The 19625-nt window shown below is 31.3% G+C and overlaps 3 protein-coding genes across 3 annotated transcripts; all 3 read right to left on the reverse strand.

Annotated features, from left to right (window-relative positions):
* Window positions 1–8954: 8954 nt before the first annotated feature.
* Window positions 8955–9287, reverse strand: LOC146957993 (uncharacterized). The gene has a single exon (XM_085751395.1). The coding sequence runs from the start codon at window positions 9285–9287 to the stop codon at window positions 8955–8957; it is 333 nt and encodes a 110-aa protein (XP_085607521.1).
* A 284-nt stretch (window positions 9288–9571) lies between these two features.
* On the reverse strand, window positions 9572–10294 carry LOC146957994 (uncharacterized). The gene has a single exon (XM_085751405.1). It carries the CDS (start codon window positions 10292–10294, stop codon window positions 9572–9574), a length of 723 nt encoding a protein of 240 aa, XP_085607531.1.
* Window positions 10295–10523: 229 nt separating this feature from the next.
* LOC146957995 (uncharacterized) lies at window positions 10524–11117 on the reverse strand. Its single transcript, XM_085751410.1, has one exon. The coding sequence runs from the start codon at window positions 11115–11117 to the stop codon at window positions 10524–10526; it is 594 nt and encodes a 197-aa protein (XP_085607536.1).
* Window positions 11118–19625: the final 8508 nt, after the last annotated feature.

A 19625-nucleotide genomic window follows, 5' to 3' on the forward strand; every position in this document is an offset into this window, starting at 1 on the left:
TCTAATAATCATTATTAACTGCTAAGTAAATAATTCATGTGAGTTTAACTCGTTCGATAGAAATATTACAGTTGTAGTGGTTGGAGTTTAAACTTCAAAATCTCCATTTTTTTTACTTTAAGAGGTAAATATCTAATTAGTATAACTCCTTAAAAAAATAATATCTAATTAGTATAGATTATCTAACTAAAGAAAAACAAACAAAAAACTATGGAGTACATAATAAACTCACAGTTCATTGCATGTCTATGTATGGGGACGTCTACAAATACAGTTTTAGTGCGTCGGTAGATAGGACAGATTTTCTTTAGATCAATCTAAATTTTTTATGGACATATAATCATTTCCTTAATGCATAAAATAAAGGGAAATTATAAACCAACTCGTGAAAGGATAAAGTGAAAATTAAATTATGCATCGACCTAATTAAAGAATTCATATTTGCTCTACTTCTCGTTAAGCTCAACTGACTATCAATTTATGAAAGACAGAAACATAAATGATAGATTAATGGAACATATTTTAAAAAGTGAACTTTACTAATAGGTCACACTAATCTTCAATTTATGTTTATTTATCTTATAAATTTATGATCAGTAAATGGAGGGTAGATGAATTTAGCAAATCCCTATTGGTAATTAACATGTATACAGAGCATGCATGTCTTATGATTGTGTGCAAGCCTCTTATCTTACACTCTCAAAAATTGCTTCGTTAGTTAAAAATACATATCTCAATCATTAATTATTATACCATATGGGGAACGAGTCAAACAAAAAAATGCCATAAGGGGAATGTGAATGTTGTTGGCCCCGTGAAAACTGAAAAATCGATCTCTATGTCTGTAATTGCTTTTGATGTTACATGCATATCCAACAAAAATAGCAACAAATAATGGGATGACAAATCCAAAACATTGTCAATCAAAATATATCAAAGGCCGCATACATAAAACATCTATTTGTCCCTTATGAAAAAAACATCTACTTGTAGTGTGTGAGATCACTCTTCGACTTTGCTATAATATATCGAGATGATTTAGGTGAGAGTTGCTTAAACAATTTTTCGTTCTTTGCTATTGACATCGATCTCAACAAAGACTTATATTGATCTGACATTCAGCGGTGTAGGTGACTTGAATGTCGTGAAATGGCGTTATCTTTTCAAGTTATGTGTATTGACTATTGAGTAATTAGTGGATGAATAGCCTGTTTGGAACTGCCATGGATCTCCCACGCACCGCACGTCTACAAGAAGAAGCAACAATTTTTAGCTTCTAAAAAATCATGTTCAATATGTCTAGGGATGTGAGAATATGTTACTAGACCCCAATCCAAATAGGCTAGAAATCAAATTATTTTCTTGAAAATGGTTACCTTTTATGAATGAACGGCACAACCTTGTTACATACTTACTTAATTAGACAATCCTCTGTTGTTTTCACCGAATCCTTATTTGTAGACATTGTATTATTTCTTTTTGTTTATGTCTTCTTCTTGTTGTTTTCTTTTGTGGGTTCTCTTTGACTCCCACCATCTTTAGACTTTCTTCTTGGCTTGAGACCATTAGCTGTATCAAATTGGAGTATCTTTTGTACCATATATAGGAGGTAAAAAAGGACGTGTGATCTGATTTTTGGATTTTAATTTCATTGGTTTTTTATTCAAATTTTCTTATGGTTGAATAAGTTTGAATTATGTGTTTTATTATTATACCCAAAAACACAGTTGAGGAGATAGGAGAGTGGATGATCGATGCTTTTGGATCGAAGAGAAAAACAATGCAATCTATGATTTCAAGTGCAAACATGCGAATATTTGAAATAGATGTCTAATTTGATAAGAAAACTAAAATGACCAAAGAATTGGAATGCTATATGAAGGATTTTTCAACAAGAACAACACTTTCTTTTTACGGCAAGGGAATGAGAGACAAAAACAGTGATGATAACCTGAGGTGAATTGATGATTAATTGAGACCATTAGATTAAAAGCAAATGATAGGATGGAGATTTAGAGCAACTCTAGAGTTTTTTTGGTGTTAACCCCTCTCTCTCTATCTCTCTCTCTCTCTCTCTCTATATATATATATATATATATATATATATATATATATTCTTTCCTTTAAATTTGTGGGCTCCCAATTTTTAAAGAGGGATCCATCCAACGGTTCACTCACTTATGACTCAAGTGGGACAGTTAGTTGTCATACTAACAACGATGTCTCAATCTTCTCACATAACCGAGATTTAAGTGTTCCAACATCAATTGCAATAAAAAATTATTCAACAATTATCCTCTTCAAAGATTTTCTTACTTGAGTGGATTTTATCTATGCAATGGATTCAATATTTGATTGCATTTGTTTATGTGATAATTTTAAGAGTTTCAAAATGAATTGGATCATAACCATTAACTTTATCAATGTCTTTTAACCGTTGGCTTATCATGAACTCATCATCAGAACTAATAAGATTTTTCATAAGAAGATCGTAAATTGTACCTAACTCCATCTAGCTCATAGCAAATAAACATACTTAGTTTACTCTTTACAAATGGTTTACATATGAAAGCACATCGGTGATCATGAGAAACATTCTTACCTGAATAAATTAACTATGGCATTTCATATTGCAAGGGAATGCATTGGTGAAAGATTTAGGACATGCAATATGTGTTCAATGCTTCACTCCAAAATGACTATGGAGTCTCTCTGCTAGCTACAAGTGACAAAACATTTAACTCTTTCAATCGGTGTTTTATTCCTCCCCTCAACAACATCATTCAACTACAAAGAATTCTAATATCTAATTCATTATTCTCCACCGTAAGTGTCTAATGGTCTTAAATATTCACCATCATTATATGTGTGTATACACTCCAACTTCTTTCCAATTTGATGCTCAATTAAGGCCTTAAATTGCTTGAACACTTTAAAAATATAATCTTTACTCTTTAAGGTGTATACTCAAATCTCTCTGAAGTAGTCATCAATGAACGCCAAAATATAGAACTTTTTACAAGTGTTCTCATCTTTGTAGGTTTGCATAAATGGGATAGCAACCCACTAAATTAAGAATTTTTTATCATCTAGGTGAGGGAACCTTAAAATAAACGTCGCTCTCATTTTCAGCAAAATAATTATTGTGACACCCTAAATTCCAAATATAAATATAAAATTAAATCCACTAGTTTTGAAAGAGATTTGTGGCGGTTCTAATATACTGTATATTAAAAAAAAAAATTAGGACACCACATCTTCATTTTCACAAACGCTTGCATAAAACTTTTCATCTAAAAATATCTTAACATCAAAGCATTCACAACTTAGACATGATTGTCTTTTATCTTCAAAAATCATAATATATACAAGAGAATACTTATGACGAACAATTTTACAAAAAGAAAATTAATTCAAGACTCAACAAAATACAACATACACTTTTCCACCCGACATCAAAATATTTTATCCATTTATTCTCTCTAGCTCTCTATATTTCTCTATGAACATGAGTGCATTTTTCAAAAAATTGAAAAAGAGTAATTGATTATAAAAGAGAAGAAATAAATAGAAAAGAGAAAAATATGTAGGGACTAAAACAAAACTCATGTTAAGCAAATTTAAGACTATTCCTAACTTAGATGATGCCCTCTAAGTTTCAGAGAAGTTTTTTTTTTTTTTTTTCTACTCAATTTATACCTTGTTTTTTATTTATTTTTTATATCAATTTATACGTTGTAATTTAGGATCTAACCACGACAAACTCATCCTCAACGTACGTAATCTTCTCCACTGAGATAGTGTCATTCCTCAAAAAACTTGGCGATGATTTTTATATCGTGAATCACATTGGACCATAGACTTGGTCAATTTACAATAGTTTACATCATGATCACCTACATTAAGCATATCTTGCAGGCTCAATATATTCAGGACTATTGAATACTATCTCAAATTCTGCAAAAGAAAAAAAAAAAAACATATGATTGTCCTCTCTATTATGAGTGATAGTTTGTGGTTGAGACTTTTTTATGCCTATGATTGACTCTTTGTTGTCTCGCTTGACGATTCAGGTAAGACTAATCTCATAATATGTGAAATTTTATTTTGTCTTTCTCAAAATTTCATCGCTAACTAATTCATTTTTTTAGTAAATATAACTTATCACTTTGTTCTTGTCAAAAAAAAAAACTTATCACTTTGTATGTTAAATAAGTATTGTACATTGAGATCATTATGAAACATAGGAAAACATTCAAAGAAAAAAGTATACATATGCATAACCTATAAAGGCTTGATTTTCTATTACGGACGTAAATTATATTGTACTTATTACTGAAGTACCGTCAACAACATAGCTGAATATAATCTATAGTCTATTATACACAACAACAAATACAAATACAAATACAAATATCAAGTACGATTATATACGTACATTAATTCAAGAAAGCTTAAGTTGTATCTTTGCTGAATAACTATGCATGTCCACAGCTTAAGATCAAGGACCATTCACCACAGTCTTGCTTGAAGAACATGAGTTTCCAAGAGGTTGATAATTAATATATCTACTTGGCGCGGATGAACGTCGGAATCCTTTTGGCAAACAATCTTCCACGTTTCCAGCTTGGAAAACTCTTCCTTCTCCATTGCCTTTCTCTGGCTTCAAGTTTATATATTTAGGAACATTTTGTTGTTCCAAGGGTCTTGCAGCATCCACATAAAAGGGTGCATAATTACACCATTTAGTAATATTGGAATGAGGGTTCAAAAGTAGGAAGAGAAGAAGCATAAACTTTGAGATTACATTAATTATGGACATTTTGGTAGAGTCGAGAGCTATAGTGTTTGAAATATATATAATGTTTAGGATATTTGTAAAGGTTAATTATTGAAGTGTGTGTGTATTGCTTGGATGGAAGGAGGTCTTAAATAGGGTCATGAGGAGTAGATACGACCAACTCATTGCTAGCAAGGCATTGTTGCTGGCAATTGAACTTGTTGAGGCAGAAATGTGACTTTGCATTCACTTTTTTGAAGATGGAAGTAATGCTCGTGCCTTCCATAACTATCTTCTTTAATTAATTACCTTTGAATCTTTGACTATATACATCCAATAATATTCTTATACTAACATGATGACTTTTCTTTAGTAAAAAATATGGCTTATCCAAAAACTGACCTACACCACTCATTTTACGACACACATTAGTCATATTTAGTTATTTATTCTTTTTAATATTAAGATTTGTAGCCAATATATAATCATAAAAGTATAGTCGACCAAATCGTTAATAAATAAATTTACGATGAAAATTCGATAATAAATAAATTTACGATGAAAATAGTAAGTTTAATTATATTAGAATTTGTGCATAAATAATTTTATAATAGAATTGTCTATTTTATTAAAAAAATTGCAATTTTCACTTGTCTTAACCTATGCAATATTACCTTTTAATTAAAGCTATCAACGTTTATTCTTTAGTTATATATAAATCTATTTTGATGCTTCAAAAAATTAACGAGCTTCGGTTTGAAAGAGATAGTCGCATCTATCAATGTTTAAACCCAACATCACTAAACTACACATGGTATGGTATATATGTTGCTACTTGCTGCTACTAATGTAAGTCTCAATCAAAAAAAAAAATATTGTCACTAAATATAATAATTTTTCTAAATTATTAGATACGTTTCAACTTTCAACTCGGTTGTAACTTGTAAGAGCTTTACCTTATAATTTCAAATGACAAAATTGAAATCCATATTTTTGAGAGGAAAATTTAAATGCACTTGAAAACCATTATAGAATGGAACATAATGACTTTTCAAAATCAAAAGAGTTAATTATTTTTTTGAGAGAAAATAGTTAAGTTGCTGATATTTGTTTCATTTCTAATTTTTAATATACATACAATTATGAAAATTGCGTGACATAAAGATTTTTACATGCCATTAATAAGGGTGCATCACAAAAAGTTGAATTCTAGTCCAAGTTTATATTGCGAAGCATACATGCATAAAGGAAAAGTTAACGATAATGCAATAGAAAGATCAAGGAATTTCTGATTTGGTAGACTGAAGTAAAGGAAATCTTAAACAAATTGACTTTCAACATCGTCATATATGGCACATGGAACCTTCTTATTGGGCCATGTGTTCTTGTAGTAGCTTACCTATTGTTATATTATTATTATTTTGGCCGGTCCTTTACACGTCTTATAATCTTACGTGTATTGATTGGATTTTAATTAGCGACGTGCACTTTAGATGTTACAAAAATATATACGAGGATCTTAGAAATCACCAACGGAGCTATGTGAATTGGACTTATATCCGTAGGATATTTTAGGATGTTCATGATGCAATTTAGTTTGATTTTGAGGTAAAGGGTTATTTGATAAAAAAGTTATTTGGTATTGAAAAATTGATCTACTCAGATCCGATTAAATACCGTTTAGTTTGATCATTTTCAATTATTCTAAATTATATATTTTTTTTTTAAAAGTCTATTAACACAATTTTTTTAGGGAAGTTATTAATACAATTGTAATTCTGTAAACAAATTTAGTGCAACACATGATGTAATATATTATTTTCTTTGTGTCATAAAAATCGTTACGGTTGGTCGTTTCACGTAAATCCTTTTAAAAAATTGTTTTATATTGGATCATCTCTTTCTCTTCATTCTCTCATTCTTCATCCTTCACCAAATCGTATTTATCTCTTTTGATCTTCGTTATTTTGAGAATTCTTTCTCCCTCCTTTACTAAGTTGTGTATATCTATCTTATTTGATTATGATGTAGAATTTTATTTAATTAATGGAAGTTTATGAAAATGTTGGCATTGAAGTATTATTTAATTAATGGAAGTTTATGAAAATCTTGGCATTGAAGTATCTTATATTTAGTGCAATGATTTGCCGGTCTCTTCGAAAACTCAAAAAATGGAGAGAACAAATTTTGTATGCTACCTAGCGAGTTATATAAGTTCTTACATCAAATTCCTTCATATATGATGAGTAGTGACAAAAATAAATGTTTTCCAATATATTTTTTTGAACTTTATCATGTTGCCTTGCCAACTGACATGTTTCAATTGACCGACGAGCATGATCAAGCTCAAAACAATATATTGGAAATGCATTTCCTTTCGTCACACTCATCTTATATGAATGAATTTGATGCGAGAGCCTATATAGCTCATTAGGTAGAATACAAAATATTTTTAGAAACCACCACAAATTAAACTTAAATCCAACAAAATCATGATACAACATAATAATATAACATCCTCTAAAAAAGCATAAGAATGCAACATACACAACATAATATATCACGGATCAGATAACCTAACATCTTCATCTGGTTCCTCCACAAGAGCACTGATTTCTTTGTAGCTTCTAGATTGAATTAATCTTTTTCGAATATCTTAAAAAAATCTGACCAACGAAGCATCCAACTCGATCAGTCTTTTAGTACTATACTGACCAAATATCGAGAACATGGTTTCTTACATCATCGTCATTCTTTAGCTTCATCTGGGTGAATTGGACGCTTTCATCTGAGTCGGTAGATGGACGACGATACTCAACATTGTCCATCCTTCTTGTATCTTTGTGATTGAGTCGACGATTAATTTGATTCAGTTTATCCTTCAGATCTAACAACATGACATCGACCCAAACTTTGAACATATTGGATTTTCCAGCATTGTAGTAAATTACGGCTAACTTGGTATTCAAATCTACTGGATAAGTGTTCATAGTTCTCTGGAGTTTGTCCAGATCTACCTAATATGATATCTACACAACATAAGAAATGAAAAATAATCAATGAAAAAGTTGTTCAAACATTTGAAACACTTGAAGTGCAGAATATACATTGTTGGTTCATTGGGTTATTCGAAGTTTTAAACTACCACGTTCAACTTAAACCTAATTTAAAAAGAATTCATAATGCAAACATACAAATATTTAATCATTCACTACAAAAAATAATCAAAATTTATATAAACTCTAAAATATTACCAATTTAAAGGAAACAATGTAACATATAAAACATAAAATGTTAATGCTAAGGAATTATGAAAACTTATTTGTTATTAGAGTAATGCGTGATATGAGTTTGAAGAAATTGGATGTTTTAGAGAGTTTAGAGATTTTTTGTGTGTTTTGAATGCAACGGGAGTTGCTGGCTGTATAAAACATGAGTTAACTACCGTTGGGAGCATTACGGTAATCTCAAGGTGTTAAAGAGCAATTTGAAAGTGAAATGGGTAAAATCTATGGACTTTTTACGCTGGTAGTAGCACAAATACAACAGTCCAATAGGACCAATGCTATAAAATGTTGAATTTTGCCTCCACCCAGCACATTTTGCTCGCACCCTGCAGCCTTTCCAAATTTACCCTTGCGCAAGTTAACTAACGCAAGTGTAATACTACGCGTTAGTTAAGTAACGTTGCGTGAATTAAGATGCGCAAGTGTAAAACTATGCGTTAGTTAACTAACGCATAGTCACATATAGTATAAAACACTACGTGAGCTAACTCACGCAATGTATTACACTTGCGCGAGTTAACTCACGCACTACTGATATATCAGTACAACATTCAATGATGTACTGGTGTGCATTGAATGCAGTTTGGGTCCAAACCTCAATATGCTCGTAATTGAACCTACTTACGCCAGTTTAACAATATTATGGGATAATACGACACAATCGATCAAAATTACACTAAAACATCGTTTTTTTCACAATCACATAATCACACATAACGATCCAAATGGTCCTAATTACACAAATTCGCTGGTAATGACCCGTAATCATTTAAACACACTTAATGACACGTAAACGATCCAAATTACACAAATTTGTCCATAAATTTATAAAATTACATAATCTCACATAAACGTTCAAACATTACACTATTAAACCTAAATAATGATTACACTTCAACGGATCGGACAAAAAGATACAAAGTATTATTCTCAACCATTACCCTAAACATGAAATCAACGTCGCTATCATCTTTGAGAAGTTGTGGGTAATACACGGTCTTCCAGAAGTCCTCTTCCTTATCCTCCCCCAAGTCCAGGCCTGTCACATTTACTATCACATCACGTGTTCTATGATTTGAACCAATATGGATAAAGAAGTCGTCAAGCTTTGCCTTAAACTCGTCCAACTTGTCGGTGGGGTTTACAGTGAACCAAACCCTCTTTTTCACATCTACATAACGGACTTCAAGTTTAACCGGATCTTGTGCATCTTCAGACATGTTTCACCTCACAAACTTCACAAAAATATAATGAAAAACAAATATGAGATAAATGAGATAAAATAAATAGTTGAATAATTAGAGACAAAGTAAGTAATGCAAACAATAATTGGTGTGACATAACCGGCCACCAAAAAAATAATTCATTTCATTTAATATATATAATATTAGTTACATATTGGCCACAAATATACAAATTACATAACCGGCCACCAAAAAATATATCGGGGTGTAATACCACCAAAAAATAGGACGAACACCGACCGACCTATAACTGTCCTAACCTATAATAACCTATCTAAGAGGTCTAGTGACATTCCTAAACTGTCGTCCTCTTCCATGTCTTCCGTCCATTCAAATTCTTTTTCCTTTTTTTGCGGGGTGGGAGTATCATCACAAACAATTGGATTGTGCTCATTTGTTGGTTTCTTTGGCGGCTTAGGCTTCTTAGACATGAGTTCATTGAAAGCGTTTTGTCTATCCAAAAACGCAAAATGCCAATTCTCCGCCTCACCAATCTTGTTGTTCATCCACTCCTTACAACTCGGTGGTAACGGACAACCTTCCTTCAAAATCACATGAAGATAGTGGTCGGGAATTAAGCAAAGACACGTGATGTTGGGATGTGGATTAAGTGGAGGAGCACTTCGGATTGGGAAATATGTCTCACATACACCACCCGTTTCGGGCAAAGTCAATAGAACAACGGGTCTTTTGTAGCAAGAAGCAATAATGTGACCCGTATCCGGAGTGGTCATCCACTTATCTGGAGGCGCAACACCAATTGTACGTTTAGGAGGGTATAAACCATTCAAGATTATGTTATAACACTCCTCCGTGTCATATATCGGCATGTAGTCACTCTTATGATTTCTCAACTCTTGAATAAGTGCATGACAAACCAATACATGATCTTCCTCATCCATCCCCAAGTGCCTAGCTATCACCCGGAATCCACAATGACCATCCTCTTTAACATTCACAATTTCTTCAACAAAAGGCCTCATGATATTTGGAATCCACAATGACCATCCTCACTATTGCATCTTGTGTAATAGACGTACTTATGCTCCACCAACTTCGAAATCAAGAATTGCAACTCCGTCATGTCACCTCTTTCCCCTTGCGCCATCTTGTTCGCACATTGTACACTTGCTTGATTGTTGTCACACTTTCGTTGTTGTTTTCCTTCAAATTGGTGAGAATATTCCAAGGCACTGTCAAGCTCTTTGTCATTTAGATAACTTTTTTCTTCTCCTCTGCACTAAGTCTACCCGCAATTAGGTGTCCTTGTAACTTTCCCACCTCCAAGTCATGGTTGTGCATTCCACAAAGCATTGCAAGCCACCAATCATTTGTATCTTTATCAAAGAAACCTTTCAACCTAAACGGACAATTACATTTCCTTGAGCCAATGCCTTCAAGGTTCGGTTTCTTCCTTGTCTTAGGTGGCTTGTATACCCCACTCCTTTCACATTGCATCGTCAAGTACGGCCTTTTTATAACGGATTTATCTATACAAACACCAAATCCGACCTTTACCCCTTGTCCGCGAACCCAAGTAAGTAACTCTTCTCGCTCTCTCCATCTTGCATTTGTTGTAAAAAATGAGGCGGTGTCACGAGCTTCACAAATAACACCGGTAGGTACCGGTTTAGGTTCTTCAATTTTACCAATTCGAGCTTGAATTGGAATTTGGACTTTAAATGGTTTCAAATTAAAGTTTGGTTTGACATCGCCGGAACCTACGCCGGAACCTTCACCGGAACCTTCTTTTTTGGCCGGTTTCGGTTCAACGTCATCATCCGCGACTATGTCAACCATCTCCATATATATCTATTGAATAAAAAAATTTACAAAAGAAGAATAAATAAATTACTTGCGGAACAAGCTAACCAAGAACAAAAGTGGCGCTAAAAATTCAAAAAACATGACTGCACAGTGGCGTGAGTTAACTCACGGATGGCTTTAACACTTGCGACAGTTAAGTCGCGCAGCAAGTTAACTTGCGCAAGTTAACTTGCGTACCTAGCCCTAGTGCCTACGAAAACCAGACGAACCAAGCTCAAAAACCAGCAAAATGAGATGAGTTTAGAGGGTACAATACCTGATATTTGATGCTTGATGAGCGTAGAAACTTGCTTCCTGACGATTTGCAATGATTTGGGATGATGATTTTGTCCCAAAAAATCGCACTTTTTGGGTTTTTGAAGGTGGAGGGAAAGAAAATGGTGGTTGGAGTTCGGACTGATGGATTTTGTTCGAAAACAGGAACATTGCGTGAGTTAACTTGCGCAGCGTGAGTTAACATGCGCAAGGGCAATTTTGGCATGACTGCAGGGTGCAAGCAATATGTGCTGGGTGGAGAGCAAAATTCTAAAAGGTTCATGACATGCTCCTTTTTTTTTTTTTTTGCCAAAATAGATTAGATGGAAATAACTCAAAACTATGGTGGCTAGATTAGAAGGTGGTTGCTTTTACAAGCTAATGAACAACCATATTTGTTTGTCTTCTAATAAATTTGACTTAAAGTTTAAATATAAAGAGAAAAGAAACAATACTAAAAACAATATTGACTAGAATTTAAGAATCACTTTTAGAACACAACTCGATCAAAACCAGTAGTAGACGCCCAGGCCCGGCCCTGAGGGGGTGCAAACAGCTCAACAGAGCTGGGCCTCCCTTAGCCATTGGCCTCAAAAAAAAATTTAATATCCACTAGTACTACTGCCCTCCAATTTTTTTTTAATACCCCTAGCCATTTTCTGTCCCCTTGTTTTAGCCTTTTAGGCCTATTAGAATTAGGTCCTCTTGCTTTTGGTGTTAGGTGGGGGTTCCTCATGTATACGGTAGTCATTTTCATCTTTGGGTGTACCGCATATATACGGCACCTTATATTTATCTTTTAAAAAATATACATAGAACATTGCTCTTTTAAAAAAAATACGTTTTGATTTTATCACTGACCTCTTTTCATTCCCAGAGCCGAGCCTCCGAATTCTTAGGGACGGCCCTGTAGACGCCAACCGCGTCGCCTCAAGTAATGCTGCTCCTATTTATAATCTATCTACATAACACAATTATCCACTCTTTCTGGAGTAGTACTTACTGTCTGGAGTATTTCTTTTTACACCGCCCATTTTTTAATAAGTACACCAGCAATCTCTTTTTATTTTTCTCCCAAAAAAACCGAATCATACAAAATCCCCGCCAATCATCCCTTTAAACACACCTCCTTAATTTTCTCCCAACACCACCCAACAAAACCACAATCCCTATTGACTACAAATACCTTAATACTACCATTAAATCCTAAAGCTCATAAAAAATTGAGTAACGGGCTATCATTATCTTAGCCATTTATTATGTTGTATTCCACCACCTAGTTCATTTTTTATTTCTTGTCTTGCTTTCAAAATTCTTTATTGGCTGCGTCTGTTGACTCTATTCCACAAATGACAAAATTGATAAAGTAGTCAATGGATGAAAGCTCGTATTTTACTCATCAGATTAGAATTTGAGCAGATTTTGATAGTTATTAAGTCCATTCATGGAGGCCGAACATATATGAATGTCAATTAAAGTGATTGAATTCAAGTACTTAAAGAATTTCATCTAATGACAAATTGCGTTGAAGAATCTGAATTAGAGACTCTTCCTCTATAAACCAGAGTGTTAATGCAAGAGATGAGAAAACGGCTTGAGTTCGTCGAGGAGACGACCGTTTAACCCATTATTTTTCACGGGGTAAGTTCAAAATTTGAATTTGTCACTTCTAGGTGGCTCATCCCACCTAACCCTCTAAAAAAAGGGGTAGAGCGAATTGGTCCGCTGGGTCTAATAATAATTAAAAAAAATCACAATCAATTATTTGGCTCATAGAATAGAGAGAAAAAACCTTTAAAAAAAATGTATAGAGAAAAAACTCATTTAACTATATCACATTTAGGTTACATGAGAGAAACTTAACTATATCACTTTGTTTTATGATTTTAGCCCCTTGTTTCTAATAATTTTTGAATCAATGAACTCATTGACTTTTTATTTGTGTTTTCTTATTGGCTTATTCTAGATTTATTTATGATAAATCATGAACTTTTGAATGATAAATTTTATAATTTTAACAGACTCACTAGTTATATTTTTTTATTAACTAGAAACATTTTTAACTTAATAGTTTTACATTTTTTTTTGTAGTCTTATACATTTGGCCGACTTTGCTTCCATTTTAACTAAGTCATTTGGATTAGAAAAGTTGATATAATTATGAAAAAAATTGACATAGTATATTAAATTTGTTAACGATAATATTTATTTTTCCAAGTTTACTTTTAAGAGAAAGAATTGGCTTATTTTTTAAATCATAATACTTCATCCGGTTCTATTTATAAAAAACAATTGATTTTTTAAATTCATTGGACAATTGATGTATCCAGTCTATATATTGTCTAATGAATTTAAAAAGTCAATTATTTCTTATGAATAGAACATGAGGGAGTAATTATGGATAGTTACATAAAAAAATTATAAAATATTTCAATTCACTAAAAAAATTGATTAGAAATAACCCCTCATTTTATTTTTATATCTCATTTTTAAAACTTCTGTTTACTGTTTGTCCTTTATAAAGTTCAAAATCATGTTAATAATCATTTTTGACAAATATTATCATTAATCATTGTTTTGTCAAAATTATCTAAGATTATTGCAAAGAAAAATATGTGAAATGAGATAATAAATAATTGAAAGTAACAAAAGTTATTAGTTTATTTGGATATATATAAATAATTTCATTAAATATAGTTAAAAATTCAAAATAGACTGGACAAAAAATAATAAAAAAGATTCTATATTTGAATCATTGGATGTAGATGTCTAAAGCTAAATGTAGGATTTGGAATATAGTATTTGAATACGTGTGTGTGAATACATTAATGGTTTCCGTCAAATAAAAGAATATATTAATTAATCAAGTGATTAAGTTCAAGTGATTAATAAATTCCACTAAAGGATGGATCATTTGAAATAATTTAAATTCGGTTTGAACAATGTTTCATGAGTAGGGTCATAAACACATTTTTTCAACACTCAATCTTTTATTTGATTAAATCAATGTGAATTCTCACTTTAAAAATAGTCTCACATAAAATTAGTCTACCCTAATTTTATCTCTCATAGATAAGAAAATGAGTGTCGAAAAAAAAATGTTAAATTATTACAAAAATATTTATATCACTCATCTTAGTCATCTCATTCAAACTAGACACATTTTTAAAAGCCGAAACCGCCCACTGTTTCAATCCGAAAGCTCAAAACCACGCTTACTGTTGGATTAGTTTTCCTTAAGTGCTTTATCAAACCAAGGTTAAAGCATGTTTTTATGTGTATTAATTGATACTTAATCAGTTTGAGATCATTAGTTGAGATTCTCTAATTGATTAATGTTCCGTGTTTAATTTAAGTTAAATAAAGACACGTAACATGATCTCATAATAGAAGCGAATAAAATAATTTATAAACCGGTCGTAAAAGACAAGTTTTATATTTATACACCTTCCAGCTGCTATTATAAACAAAAGTCAATATTCTTTCAAAAATAAAAATAAACAAAAGTCAATATTTTAAATTTATTCATTAAATAATGTATGTGGTATATAATAAAAATGCTATATGTTACTGATTAAATGAATCTAAAATGTAGACTTTTGCTTATAATAATGACCGGAGTGTGTATGTTTTAAATTTGAATCATGTAAATCCTCTTATAAAAAGGTAAATATAAATATTTTGCTGAGTGTTCTTTGAATTTTAAGGTATTCTTATTTTAGATTGATACAACATCTTTTTATCCTAAAATTTTATATAATGTGTGTTTGGTTTCCCGTTCGCAACACACAGAAGCACATTTGCACATTTTCCGATCTGTTTTGGCTGTGATTTTCAGAAACTCTAAATACTAACTTCTACGCTAATGTGTTTTTTTGTCGTGATTTCCATCAAACTATGTTTTACAAATGCTCTCCCAAATAGACACTTAGACTGATACAACGTCCTTTCACCCTAAAATTTTATATAAAAAATAAGTAAAATAAAAATAATATATAAATAATGTGAGATTGATTAATCATTTCATATATGCGTTGTTTATGCATGCCATGTGATCAAATCGATCGTTGAACCTAATCTTCGTTGGATTTACCTGCTGCTTTTGTTTCAAGTTTCATCACATGAAAAGGGGATCGACCCTTTCTTGTTTGGCTATCTTTAAATAATGTATGTTTTCAAAAACATAGAGATACCACTAATTAGCCCACATCTAAGTCAGCTTAATTAGGTGTTTTTGTTTAAATAAATAAGGCCAAAGCTTTTTTGAAAATGTCTTTTTAGCTAAACAAATTAATCATGTTAGAGGACATCTAAACAAATCTTTAGAACTAATGAGAAAAATGACAAGAACATTGTATTTATAACATTCTCTAATATTCAATCTCTTATTGAGTGAAACTCATATTCATCTCACGATTTTATGTGAGATTTATTTTTAAAGTACGAGACTCGCATACGTTTCAGGTAATAAAAGAGTAATAGTTAAAGAGAATGTTCATAACACTCCTCTAAACATAATAGATTAGTATATTAATATACTTACCACCATTATAATACTCCATATTCGTCTATTGTTTTTTTTTTTTTGCAGTAATACGTATAAATTACGAACAATAGTTTTTTATAAAATTTTGATTTTGATTAAAAACTTAGGTATAGATAGTTTACAGTTTCATTTTGTAACAAATTGTACTTATATTTTTTAGGGTTAATTATGTTTCTAGTCCCTATAAAATAGCGTCCTTGTAAGTTTAGTCCCTACTTAATTTTAATAGCATTTTTAGTCCCTATAAAAAAAAATTACTTATAATTTTAGTCCCTGCTAAAACAAAGTTTGATTAATTATCCTTAAACTCTTAAATTTTTGAACGATTTTTTTGAGACAAGATTAGAACACTATGAAAGGTTCGTTTACTAAAATTTAGAATTTTTTGACATGAAATAAATTAAATATGAATTTTTTAAAACGACAAAAGTTAAAGATAAAAAGTAATAAAATCTGGATGTAGAAATCAAATTTTGCGATAATTTTTTGCGGACGAACTTTTAGTAATGTTCTAAACATGTCTGCAAAAAATTGTTCAAAAATTTAAGAGTTTAAGCATAAATTAAACAAATTTGAATTGAGTAGGGACTAATACTCAGTGCAGAAAAACAAAATTAGGGACTAAAAATGTTATTAAAATTAAGTAGGGACTAAACTTACAAGGTCGCTATTTTATAGGGACTAGAAACATAATTAACCCTATTTTTTAATGACGCCAACATTATAGTAAATATAATATAAATTTTTATCTTTTTAGCTAACATCAACAATATAGGTAAATTTGTTTAAAGATATAATTGAAAGTGAAAAAACCAATCTAAAATATGTATTCCCAACCATATTCATATCTAGTATAAATTATAAAGTGGTCATCAATAGGTCATATTTCTCTTAAAATATGGTTGAATAGTGTAGTGATTATTATTTTTGCAACAGAGAACAAAATAGTGTGATTAGATATAGAATACATTATGCTAGAAAAGAACTGTGCAAAGACGTGCCATCGATAGGAAAAAATTATACGAATCCTTCAGTTGGATTTTTTTTGTTGACACATTCTCTAGTTGGATTATTGATTTTATTTTATTTTAACATTGTTTTTTTATTATTACATATGTTAACTCACTTTTTTTTTTTCTTCCTTTGAAGGAGATATTAATACACATGAACTTACCCTACGTAATTTATAAATATAATGTAGCTTTTCAATCTCAATGATGGGAATCTGATATATCGTCCTTTTAAAATATTTAAAGTTAGATCTCAATATGAGAGCCACCATAGAATAAAATAAAGTAGTACTAGGTTGTTCGCCATCAGTGAGGCATTTTCTCCTTTCCTAACTTTATCGGCAGTGTTACTATTATTAGATTATACAGCAGATAATTGATAGAAAGAGTAACTGTCTCATGTTGATTAATGTAAAATTCATACTTCAAAATATTTCAAAACTTAGATGACCACAAACTCGTCAATTTAAGTAGAAATTTCGAATATATATATTAATGTTAATTCAACTAAAGAATAAGAGAAAAATGCATAAATTGTTATGAGTAATAATGTTGGTGATGTTCATTCTTGATCTTCCAAGTTTTTATAATTCTCATTAGTGAATAAATTGTTAGTGTTATTTGATTGCATATGATCATTCACTTTATTATTTGTATCATATAAATAGGACTCATGTTTTGATGTAAAGACACACTTATAAAGAGAATAATACAAATTATTTCATCATCATCATCATCATCTTCTTCTTCTATCTTGTGTTTTTAGTTTATTTCATATCATAAATTAAGTATTGAGACACTAATTAATATTTGTTTCAAGTTACACGTATGGGGAACAACATTAGTCATGTTGTAAATTCATTAATCAAATCATACCAATAAGAACGAAAGCAAGTATCAATCAATAACCAAACAATTCAAGCACCACTAACAACGTATCTACATCCACAATCAAAGAGTTATTACAAAGAGATATAAAAAATTACAAGAAACTTAGACTCAACAAACTATTCAAAAACAAACCTAATTTCTATAATTTTCCTACTCTCTTTCCTTGATCAAGAGTTACAAGTTACCAAAAAAATTAACTACCAATATATATTCTCCAAGAACATCTCCTAAAATTATATCATTTACCTTCTTACAATCACTAAATGATCTTTTAAGGATTTCATATCTTGGTCTCTCAAAATTCATCCTAGTTGCACACAAATCCTTCACACTCATGTGTTTTCCATGTGTTTCCCAAGTATTGAATCCAATCGCAAAAGACATCAAACCTTAGCCTATATTTTTCTCAAGAGTCACCTTTTTTGATTTGATGAGACTACCCAACAAAATACAAGTCTTGGCATTTTATTTTATGCACGCCAAAAGTTGAAAAAACAAACCCCTGTAATGCACCGTGAGCCCAACTCACCCTCCCATGCGCATAGCACATGACTTAACAACCAACCAGTAACATTTGTATTGTACTGGTCTTTGCATCTCGCGCAACACGAGCCTATCGCCGCTCACAGCACATCGTGAAACTTCAAAATACCATTAAATTTCGCCATCTTTTAACATGAGATTTCAAGGCATATCTCAACCATATATTCTACACCTTGTCTTTAAATCGACGATGATGTGAATTTAACCATCAACCACCTTATTGCTTTGTCCACCTTAAACTATCTTCAAGATAAAATCAATCGTAAGCCCGGCTTAAACCATGATCTAGACATCGAACTTTACTTTCATCCGACCACTCTCGGTAGTCCCACAAACATCAATCAAAGTGGGATGAGAGTTTTATAAAAAATACTCTTGTAAAATGAGAATTGAGTCATTACCGTTGCTGAATACCATTTTACCCATCTTTTCAATTTAAGGCTAAATCTTACTCCATTCTACTTCATATTGGTAAAAATAGTGGCCCTAATAACTTTGGTCCAAATTCTGGTAAAGCTGTGGAGCTCGATCTTTCTTGATATTTAATGCTAAAGTAGTGGCCATAACTAACAAATTCAACCACTTCAAATTTTACTATATAATTTTATCATTAAAAATAAAATTAGACTCTTTTGGGCTATTATTTATTGCCATGACAACTGCACACAATCTCTTCTAGTTCTTGAATTGAAAATAGAGCACATAGAAATGAATTAGTCTTCAAAGACTTTGAAAATCAATACCATTATTACCTTTCTTTACATTCATAGTTGTTTATTTAAGTTACTTACCTGTTAATTTTTTTCCTCTCAATTAAGTCAAGAGTTACTTAATTTCCTGTATAATAATAATAAGAGAAATTGCGAGGAAAAAATATTGGTATCAGAGAACCCGATTCAGTGGCAACAAACAGGATTAGACTCACTCTCTGTTGGTTCCGTGTTCAATGCACAAAGAGAAGTCAGAACAATTTCTTTATAAATTTAACATGTTCTTTTCTTTTTTAATCTAATCAAATTGACCATGTTCTTGAGTCATTAGCAATCATACTTTGAAAGTAATCAAACCCTTATTCTATTCACATTAACTTATTATATTCATATCATTTCCTATTACCCTATCATTTTTTATGAGATACTTCTTATAAAAAACTACAGATGTTGATATTGTTAGGATTATGTTGGGACGAGATTGATTACCTAATCTTTTTATTGCTCAACTTATTAACTCTTTCATCCAACC

This window comes from Medicago sativa, chromosome 1, assembly GCF_051527215.1.
Source record: "Medicago sativa cultivar Bolivia chromosome 1, Bolivia_mono, whole genome shotgun sequence".
Lineage (NCBI taxonomy): Eukaryota > Viridiplantae > Streptophyta > Magnoliopsida > Fabales > Fabaceae > Medicago > Medicago sativa.

Excerpts from the sequence above, each read along its gene's own strand:
- LOC146957993 (XM_085751395.1), bottom strand. The coding sequence starts at position 9,287 with ATGTCTGAAGATGCACAAGATCCGGTTAAACTTGAAGTCCGTTATGTA.
- LOC146957994 (XM_085751405.1), bottom strand. The coding sequence starts at position 10,294 with ATGAGGCCTTTTGTTGAAGAAATTGTGAATGTTAAAGAGGATGGTCAT.
- LOC146957995 (XM_085751410.1), bottom strand. The coding sequence starts at position 11,117 with ATGGAGATGGTTGACATAGTCGCGGATGATGACGTTGAACCGAAACCG.